This window comes from Penaeus vannamei, chromosome 4, assembly GCF_042767895.1.
Source record: "Penaeus vannamei isolate JL-2024 chromosome 4, ASM4276789v1, whole genome shotgun sequence".
In the NCBI taxonomy this organism is placed as follows: domain Eukaryota; kingdom Metazoa; phylum Arthropoda; class Malacostraca; order Decapoda; family Penaeidae; genus Penaeus; species Penaeus vannamei.
Genome location: NC_091552.1, coordinates 24295796 through 24305795, shown reverse-complemented (window position 1 = coordinate 24305795; position 10000 = coordinate 24295796). Strand labels below are relative to the sequence as shown.

The following is a 10000-nucleotide window of genomic DNA, read 5'->3' as shown; positions in this document are numbered from 1 at the left end:
TCTCACTATTTTTTCTCTCTCTCTATGTATATATATATTTCTCTCTCTCTCTTCTCTCTCTCTCTCTCTCTCTCTCTCTCTCTCTCTCTCTCTCTCTCTCTCTCTCTCTCTCTCTCTCTCTCTCTCATTCTCTCTCTCTCTCTCTCTCCTCTCTCTCTCTCTCTCTCCCTCTCTCTCTCTCCCCCCCCCTCTCTCTCTCTCTCTCTCTCTCTCTCTCTCTCTCTCTCTCTCTCTCTCTCTCTCTCTCTCTCTCTCTCTCTCTCTCTCTCTCTCTCTCTCTCTCTCTCTCTCCCCCCCCCCCTCTCTCTCTCTCTCTCTCTCTCTCTCTCTCTCTCTCTCTCTCTCTCTCTCTCTCTCTCTCTCTCTCTCTCTCTCTCTCTCTCTCTCCCTCCCTCTCTCTCTCTCTCTCTCTCTCTCTCTCTCTCTCTCTCTCTCTCTCTCTCTCTCTCTCTCTCTCTCTCTCTCTCTCTCCTCTCTCTCTCTCTCTCTCTCTCTCTCTCTCTCTCTCTCTCTCTCTCTCTCTCTCTCTCTCTCTCTCTCTCTCTCTCTCTCTCTCTCTCTCTCTCTCTCTCTCTCTCTCTCTCTCTCTCTCTCTCTCTCTCTCTCTCTCTCTCTCTCTCTCTCTCTCTCTCCTCTCTCTCTCTATCTCTCAGTTTCTTTTAGATAAGCCACACATTCGTAGTAGCGCAGGAAAGCCTTAGCAGCAGACAGTTCACATGGAAAGTAGTTTTGTGTCTCGGGAGTCGCGCATAATCCAAGGTCGTTAACGAAATGGCATTAATTATCACCAGAAAGGGACAATTACTGTTCGCATGCTAATGAAACAGCCTCTGAGGATCACTTTCCGGTCCTCGAATATAACTGATTTCCGTGTTTAGGAAGAAATACGGCGCACGAGGCCTGGAGGGAGCTGAGCAAGAACTGAACAATGAACAAATGTAGATTGCGCACACACGACCCCCCTTGTCCCCCCCATCTCTCTCTCTCTCTCTCTCTCTCTCTCGCTCTTAATTACTCCATTTATTATAAGTAATTATCAATTTCGCACACAAGGCAAAGAAAACGCAAATCGAGTACACGATCCGTAATTATAGTAATCTGCTTTTAACTTGCACCAATGTATTTCTTAATTAGATATACATGGGTTGTTTGGAGAATTCCTTTTAAAAGTTCATGTATGACTTTACTTTCAGATCTCTCTACGATAATAAGATCATGAGCTTTGGCAACGGAACATTTGGTCCTCTTGTAAACATCCAGACTATGTAAGTACCCCATTACCTTTTGAAAAAGAAATATCTGTACATTACCTTTATCTGATGAGTTTCTCTTGCCCAATGTTACTTTCCTATGTTCAGTAATTACTCAGGTCGGTTAGGCTTCAGAAGAATTGACAAACTTCATGTACTTTATAGTTAATAAACTTTTGTCTGGTTACATTATTTAGAAATTTTATTACTTATTGAACTTAAATAGGAGTGTGTTTCATAGTGTGCCGTCTTTGATTTGGAAAATGCTGCCATGTAAGTTTTGATACTGTCATTCCTCTTCAGAAAGCAACGTTGCCCCACACCAGAAGCTGTTTGTCTTATGATTGATCTCCAGGTAGAAATATTATATCCTTTCCCTTTCCCTCAGGCATCTGGGAGCCAATCCGTTTGTGTGTGACTGCAACCTGGCTTGGCTGGCGTCCTACCTGTCCGAAAACCCCATCGAGACGTCGGGAGCTCGCTGTCAGGAGCCAGCCAAGCTCTCTCGGAAGCCCTTCAATAGGCTGAAGCAGGAGAGTTTCAAATGTAAGTCAGTTTCTGAATGATCATTTCTGAAAGAAAAAGAAATAGACAATATATACGATATCTGATGCTCAAATCTTTATTCACTAAATGGTACTTACGTACTTCAGGCACCAATGAATTACGGTCCCGCTATAACGGTCGCTGCAACGAGGCCGACCTTTGTCCTGCTCAGTGTCGCTGCGAAGGGACGCGGCTGGACTGCTCGGGCCGTGACTTGACATCTTTGCCCTCGGACATACCTACAGCCACCACCCACCTGTACATCTATGAGACATAATTTGCTTGTACTCTGTGTTACACACGAATGACATTGTTTATTCATCTGCATGTATTGATAAAGATGATCTTTGGAATAAATGCGTATGTTCATTGCATTGGAAATTAAAACCACCGATATTTATTACTTCCAGTGACCTGAGTTACAACCAGCTCTTCTCACTTGATGGGTCCACAAGTCTTGCTGAGCTCAAGGAACTCACTCACCTCGACCTCTCCCACAACCGCCTCACTTCCCTCAGCCCGGATTTCTTTAGGGGGACAAGAGCACTCACGCATCTGTAAGTGGAACCGCCCTGCTGTCTGCTTACGCTTTATTTGAAGTTTTCAGACGCTTCTTTAGTTTGGTGCTTTTTGCGGAGAGAACAGCTCATGCAAAGTCATCGGTTGTCAGAGATTGTTTTATGATATAATGTATGAATGTTGTTATAGGTCGACACAGGGAGGGTAGTTACAGGACTTTACACAAATAAGGCAAAATTGTAGTCTGTGTTGAAGTTCCGGAGCAACCAGTTCGTCTATTTCATGTATTTACAAACAGATCTGTATGGATAGATCCTTGGAGATTTTTTGCTGGCTGCATTACCACTAAATAATGAGTCTTTACACACGTTCATCCCAGCAAAGTTCACCGACTTCAGGAGTCTAGAATAGAGTCATTTAAGCTCTAAGCTCTCAAGTCTCTTGTTGCAGCAACGTCTCCCAGAACAAGCTGGTACAGATGCCTGAGTCCGTAACGCGAAGGCTTAAGGCCCTGACCCAGCTGTAAGTGGCGGGTCCTTTCAGTGACTCATTACCAATTCTTGCCCACCTGCTTGCTGCTCTCGTGCCTTGTTCCGCTTTCGGAGGCGAGAATCGGATATGAATATTTAATTAACAGATCGGTTAAAGAGGGAGGTTTGGCTGGTGCGTTTACTAACCAACTTCGCTTGTGCTTGAGAACGACCACTATCTGGCAATGCTTAGATGCTGGTTGATGGACAGATCAGATGGCAGAGAACAGTCAGATAGAACGCTGTATAGTAAAAAGAACACCATAAATCCCCAAACAGCACTCTCAATACTTAATTCATACCAGTAGATTATATATATATATATATATATATATATATATATATATATATATATATATATATATATATATATATATATATGTGTGTGTGTGTGTGTGTGTGTGTGTGTGTGTGTGTGTGTGTGTGTGTGTGTGTGTGTGTGTGTGTGTGTGTGTGTGTGTGTGTGTGTGTGTGTGTGATATGCATGTATGTATTGTGTGTCTGTGTGTATGTGTGTGTGTGTGTGTGTGTGTGTGTGTGTGTGTGTGTGTGTGTGTGTGTGTGTGTATGTATGTATGTGTACATTATATATGTATATATATACTGTATATATATTATATATATATTATATATATATATTATATATATATATATTTATATATATATATATATATATATATATATATATATATACACATACACACACACACACAGACACACACACACACACACACACACACACACACACACACACACACACACACACACACACACACACACACACACACACACACACACACACATATATATATATATATATATATATGTATATATTGATTTTGTATCAATAGAGCTGATCTGTTCACACCCACCGTGCAGACACACGAGCAACTGTGGTGGTGGGGCAGCTGCCTAACACGTTCATTCAGTAGCCCACTTGCTGAGTCATCGCCATGAGTCTTGCTAGAACACATCTACGATGGTTCCGTTGCTCTTGCAAGAAGTGAACGAGCCTTTAGCTAGAACTCTACTAAAACTTTCATATGTGATATATGCATTTGGACATGTAAAAAAATATATTAGAAAATAAACAAATACTTTTAAATGTAGCATGCTGTGAGAGCCACTGGCACACATTTTAAAGTGTTTTATAATGAATTAATCTTATGTGTTGTAACACTATCTAAAATTTATTTTCGTTTATAGACTTCCTTAACAAATATTTGATGAATATAAAAGTTCAGATATAGAGTAACCTTCAGATATATAGAAAATGAGCCTAATCCAAGAAAGTCTCTCACTGCCTTTGTTTGTTCCAGGGACCTTTCCGGGAACCACATCTCTTGCATCTCGCGGCGGATCAGTAGTCACCTTCCACGTCTGTCCAAGCTGTAAGTGTGCTTACGGATGTTTCTGTGTAAAAAACTATTATAGTTCTAAACACATTTGCAAATAAATATTATTTTTGTGCCAAAGCGTTCATCACTCCATGTGTACCTAGGGACATGTCGGCGAACCCTCTTAACTGCGACTGCCGCGCCTCATGGCTGTCTGAGTTCGTGGCGGTGCATGAGGGCTCGACGCCCCCTACCTGCCACCTGCCAGAAAGCCTCAGAGACACGCTAGTCACTGAGCTTCAGGAGTCACAGCTCACGTGCAGGGGTAAGCTACCCTTTTCTGGAGTTATATTTAGATGGTATGCAAAGGGGAAAAGTCAATTTTTAAAATATTTTCTCAATGAGTAAGGTATTTTTTTATTCTCAGAAGATGAAAACAACGAGGATGACTGTGCGGGTTCTGTGTACTGCCCCCCTGAGTGCCAGTGTCATGGCACTGTAGTGAGGTGCTCGCGGTCGCACCTCACCCAGATCCCTCGGGGCATACCGCCGGACACCACCGAGCTGTAAGTGTGGAGCTCCGTTATATCCGACGGCGTGATGTTCTATTAACAATTATTAATCAGCAAGACAAAGGCTAAGAGGCTGCGTGTTGTAGATTCGGGGGGAAATCTATCACAATAGATATGCACTGAATGCAAAATGTGTGGGCAGCGGAGATTCACGTAACTGACTTTATTTTCCATCAGGTATTTAGACGTCAATGAGATAAAGAGCGTCGACCCAGAGAGGCTGAAGCACCTCAAGGTTCTTAAAAGGCTGTAAGTTTTTAATTTTTTACGGATGCATAATTACGGAACTGATTAAAAGATATTGCAAGGGGATATTGATTCTTATCAGAAGATTTATACATTATCATTTATATATGTAATGATCATTTCTTCCCCTACAGAGACCTCAGCAACAACCAGATCACCATACTCTCCAACAAGACCTTCTCAGAGCTCAAGCAACTCTCCACGTTGTAAGTTGCCATTGTTTTGACCCTTTACTTCATGCATCCATTTACTTTGTGGTATATGTGGGAAAGGATTACAGATTCAGTTGTAGAAACTTCATGGTGATGCTGTTTCTTTACCCGTTACCAGGATTGTGTCATATAATAAACTTGGCTGTATGGAGAGGGATGCCCTGCTCGGACTCAAGGCCCTGAGGATCCTCTCCCTGCACGGCAACGACGTCTCGTTCATTCCAGAGGGAACGTTCCGAGACCTAAACACCATCACGCACATGCAAGTGTCTTTTGCTTACCTCGATGTAAAATGTGTGTTGTGTTTCTCGTTTTTAAACCTTTAACTATTATATATCGAAATAAAAACTTATATTTTGCCTTCTGATGCAGTGCACTGGGAGCCAATCCGCTCTATTGCGACTGTTCGCTAGCTTGGCTGGCCAAGTGGGTGAAGGGCGACTTTGTGGAACCCGGAATTGCTCGTTGCGCTGACCCACGACCCATGCGGGACAAGTTGGTTCTAACGACCCCTCCGGAAATGTTCACTTGTACAGGTATGTATAGACGTACAGAGAGTCAAAGAGCCTTCCTATGACTGCTAAGACATACGATTGTGAGACAACAAAAGCGAACATAGTTTCTTTAACATATCATAACCAGGTTGATTGTCATGGTTTACATCAGGAAATCTGCCCAGAAAAAAATCCCCTGTTCTAAGCCACTTAATAATGGTGATTAAGTTTATATATACACCTTCAGCATTTAGCAGTCGAATATAATATTTTGTTCACTTTTTACAGAGAAAGTACCAGATGATATACTCGCAAAGTGTGACTTGTGTTACACTCGACCGTGTCAGAACGGAGGGACATGTAGGTCAGGCCCTGGTCAGCAGTATGAATGTCGGTGCGCCGCTGGCTTCCACGGGCCAGAGTGCCAGTACAAGATAGATGCATGCTATGGGAACCCCTGTGACAATGGCGGGACTTGCAAAGTTTTCGAGACCGGGAGATATGCGTAAGTATATCTTTACTTACAGTCACAAACATGCATTGTATTCGGCCCAGAATCAAAAATGCCTTTCGTCTAAATCGTACGCCTCGCAGGTGCCACTGTCCCACCGGGTTTGAAGGAGGCCGATGCGAGGTGAACGTCGACGACTGCGAGGGCCACAAGTGCGCCAACAACGCCGTCTGCGTCGACGGCATCAACTCCTACTCGTGCACTTGCCCGCCGGGCTTCATGGGCGAATACTGTGAAAGGAAGATTTCCTTCTGCTCGAAGGAATTCAACCCTTGCAAGAATAGTGCCACCTGTGTCGATCATGGCACGGGGTATGAGTGTCAGTGCGCCCTTGGCTGGTCTGGGAACAACTGCACAGAAAACCTAGACGATTGTGCCAACCACATGTGCCAGGTTTGTAGATTTTAGAATGATGACAATATTTGATATTTAATGCTGACTGATCATACTATGATTTTTTTCGTACATGTATATGCGTACATGTTCCGATATTGATTAAAGTTTGATATACTTTATATGTGGACCATTACATTTGTAATATTATATATAAGCATTCTCTCTCTCTCTCTCTCTCTCTCTCTCTCTCTCTCTCTCTCTCTCTCTCTCTCTCTCTCTCTCTCTCTCTCTCTCTCTCTCTCTCTCTCTCTCTCTCTCTCTCTCTCTGCATTTACATGCAAACGTGTATGTAAAAAAATACATATGTAATTTTCATGTATTATTTTTACACACACACACACACACACACACACACACACACACACACACACACACACACACACACACACACACACACACACACACACACACACACACACACACACACACACACACACACACACACACACACACACACGTTTAAATATTGCAGTTAGATTCAAATAAATGATGATGTGACTGGCTGCCTGAACTCAGCTTGGTCACCTTTAAGTCACCGATATCCAAGTGCTTGAGGAAATTGCAATTTAGCTTTTGCACTAACATTAATACTGATATATTAACACAACGACAAGTTCTCTGTAAAATTCTTACTTTAAAGTCATCAGTATATGATTAGGATTGCGATTATCGTCATTTTTCAAGTTTCTGTTATCGTTATCATTGTCATTATAGTCCTTTCTAGTAGTTACTACTTCATCACATTATTATTCATATTCATCATCATCATATTCACATCATGTGTTGCCCTGGCGTCCAGAATGGCGGCCAGTGCATCGACGGCGTCGGCGACTACGAGTGCAAGTGCACCGGGGATTGGAGCGGCAGGTACTGCGAGCTCGGCCCCTCCGTGCTGCTGCAGACGGAGCCGTGTCTCCAGCATGACTGTCGCCACGGCGTGTGCGTCGTGCCAAGGGGGAAGATGGAGTATGTTTGCAAATGTTCGCCTGGGTACTCAGGTAAGCCCGCGTTGAAACTGTATATGATATCGAATCATCTGATTGAGGTGGAATAAACAAAAAAATACAAAGTAACAAGATACTCAAGGTAGTGTTTAATTGATCCAAATCAATGTATTACAGGAAAGTACTGCCAGCACATGACTTCCGTCAACTATATAGATTCCAGCAGCTTTATCCAGCTGATTACGCCTCCCTTCCGGCCCTCCATCAACGTGACCATCAGCTTCACGACGCGGTCGCCCAACGGCGTCTTAGTGTATCACGGAAAAGAGCGGAAGCATCTCGCTGTCGAGGTGTTCAAAGGGCGGCTCAGGATCAGCTACGATGTTGGCAACCACCCAGCCTCCACGATGTTCAGGTGGGTCAGAGAGAGACCAGAAATGCGCGTCTTTTGTACGGTCCTCTGGAGACATCGTTGGTTTCTTATGTATGGACTTTCAAGGTGATGATTGAATCAGTCAGAAATTATGCTTTTACTTTCAGTTACGAGCTAGTAAGTGACGAGTCCGAGCACACAGTCGAGCTGCTGTCAGAGCGTCAGAACTTCACTCTGCGCGTGGACGGCGGCGTGGCGCGGTCCATGGTGAACGCTGGAGACCTGGAGTACCTCGAAGTAGACACGCCTCTGTTCCTGGGCGGTGTCCCCCCCGACGTGGCCAGACACGCGCAGGCGCAGTGGCATCTGAGGAACTCCACCAGTTTCCAAGGTGTCAAATTGTACCGCATTTGTGTATTACAAATTAAACTGCGGCTGAAAGGCATTTTCATGTCATGGCATTTGAAAGGTATATGTGAGATTGGTTATGATTTTTGATAATTTCCCCTTTCTGTCTTAAAGGTTGCATGAGCAGAGTTGTAGTGAATGGTCGAGTGCAAGACTTTGCGGAGAGTGAGAAGCAGAATAAAGTGGTGCCTGGATGCGGTGATGCTGAGCAACGCGACCAAGAGGTTGACAGGATGAATCAGAAAGTAACAACCACGCCCAGAACTAACAGGCGCAAAAGTTCCAAAAGTGGGTATTCTAGATACGCCGTGTATTCTTATTGCGCTTTGAATCATTAAATGTCATATCATATGCATATGCAGTTTCCTTTTTTTATGAACTGAAATTCATGCTCTTCCATTGTTTAGCTGTATTTTTTCACCAAAGTTATACTGTGGAAATAGACTAGTTGATAGAAATGGGACGGATCCGCAAGATAACCTGCCTTCCCTTAGCAGACAAGGACGCGTGCGCGGCCAGCGAGTGTGTGAACGGCCAGTGCCGGCCGCGACGCAAGGGCGGATATCGGTGCAGGTGTAAGAAGGGCTGGAGTGGCAAGCTCTGTAACCAAGGTTGGCTTTCGTTGCGGTCAAACATTGCGCATGAAATATGAACTGCATAAATAATGATATGATCATTTAAAGAATTGCATCTCACAGCAGTATGATCTGGTCCTTATGCTATCATAATCATATTTATAGCAATTATAGTCGTGTCACTTACAAAGAACAAGACTGATTTTCTCCTCCGTCCCCGCAGCCCCCTCATGCAGCAAGGAGGCGGAAAAGGCCTACGTGTATGACTACGGGTGCCGTTCGCGTCGCCCGATCAGGCAGTTCACGTGCAAGGGATCCTGCGGCAGTGACTGCTGCGAGCCCAAGCGATATCGGCAGAAACGCGTGGCCATGATCTGCAACGATGGAACAAAGTACATGAAGGAAGTGGATATTGTGCGAAAATGTCGGTGTTCCCGAGGTTGCAGAGGCATATAATATGCAGAGAAACAAGAATTGTCAGTGAAACCATAGACGTATTTTGTGAACTCCATGGACCTGGTCCGTTTTCATAGTAAAGACAGAGGAAAACATTGAATAAAACTTGTAACCAGACACTTACATATACTATATACAAATACATTTACAGTTTGTGTTTACATAGTACTTACAGTGCGGGTAATCTGTAATTGTGTGTTGTTGAGAAAGAGAAATATGGTTGGGATAGGACTAAATAACCTGGCAAATTTACTTGCTTATATTGTAGAGCATCTACATACTCCAAAACAAGCTTTACGTGCAGTGAAAATATTTGTGTAAATAGTCATACTTATAGTAATATGTTCGATAATGTGTCTCATTAAGATAAGCTTTATATGATTAATCTTAAGCTAAACTTTATTCAGGAATTTTCTGTTGGAAGTGCGATGGTCATGTTTATGAAGACGGAAATGACAGATATATCTAACTGCTTAAAAGTCTTCAGTGGTAAGCAAGCAGATACGAGAAAGCTACACTTATTACGTGTCCTTTATGGAGCCCATCCTTTGAGCTGAAGGAATTAGATTACTTGAACCATTGTAGTGATAAGGAAGAGAGACAACTCCTCCATAATCTTTAAAAATAACTG

The 10000-nt window shown here is 43.4% G+C and overlaps 1 protein-coding gene across 1 annotated transcript in view; it reads left to right on the top strand.

Moving 5' to 3' along the window:
- The window catches only part of LOC113800972 (protein slit), a 53308-nt gene that overhangs the window by 41539 nt on the left and 1769 nt on the right, over window positions 1–10000 (top strand). The window contains exons 10-29 of the mRNA XM_070121394.1: window positions 1194–1265; window positions 1639–1796; window positions 1904–2054; window positions 2207–2353; window positions 2766–2837; window positions 4165–4236; window positions 4347–4507; window positions 4610–4748; window positions 4932–5003; window positions 5135–5206; window positions 5331–5474; window positions 5585–5748; window positions 5995–6211; window positions 6301–6610; window positions 7413–7611; window positions 7735–7972; window positions 8098–8321; window positions 8453–8626; window positions 8833–8949; window positions 9137–10000. The exon at window positions 9137–10000 is cut by the window's right edge and continues 572 nt beyond it. Coding sequence (XP_069977495.1) covers window positions 1194–1265; window positions 1639–1796; window positions 1904–2054; window positions 2207–2353; window positions 2766–2837; window positions 4165–4236; window positions 4347–4507; window positions 4610–4748; window positions 4932–5003; window positions 5135–5206; window positions 5331–5474; window positions 5585–5748; window positions 5995–6211; window positions 6301–6610; window positions 7413–7611; window positions 7735–7972; window positions 8098–8321; window positions 8453–8626; window positions 8833–8949; window positions 9137–9369 — 3136 coding nt within the window. The 3' untranslated portion in view covers window positions 9370–10000. The remainder of the gene's footprint in view (window positions 1–1193; window positions 1266–1638; window positions 1797–1903; window positions 2055–2206; window positions 2354–2765; window positions 2838–4164; window positions 4237–4346; window positions 4508–4609; window positions 4749–4931; window positions 5004–5134; window positions 5207–5330; window positions 5475–5584; window positions 5749–5994; window positions 6212–6300; window positions 6611–7412; window positions 7612–7734; window positions 7973–8097; window positions 8322–8452; window positions 8627–8832; window positions 8950–9136) is intronic.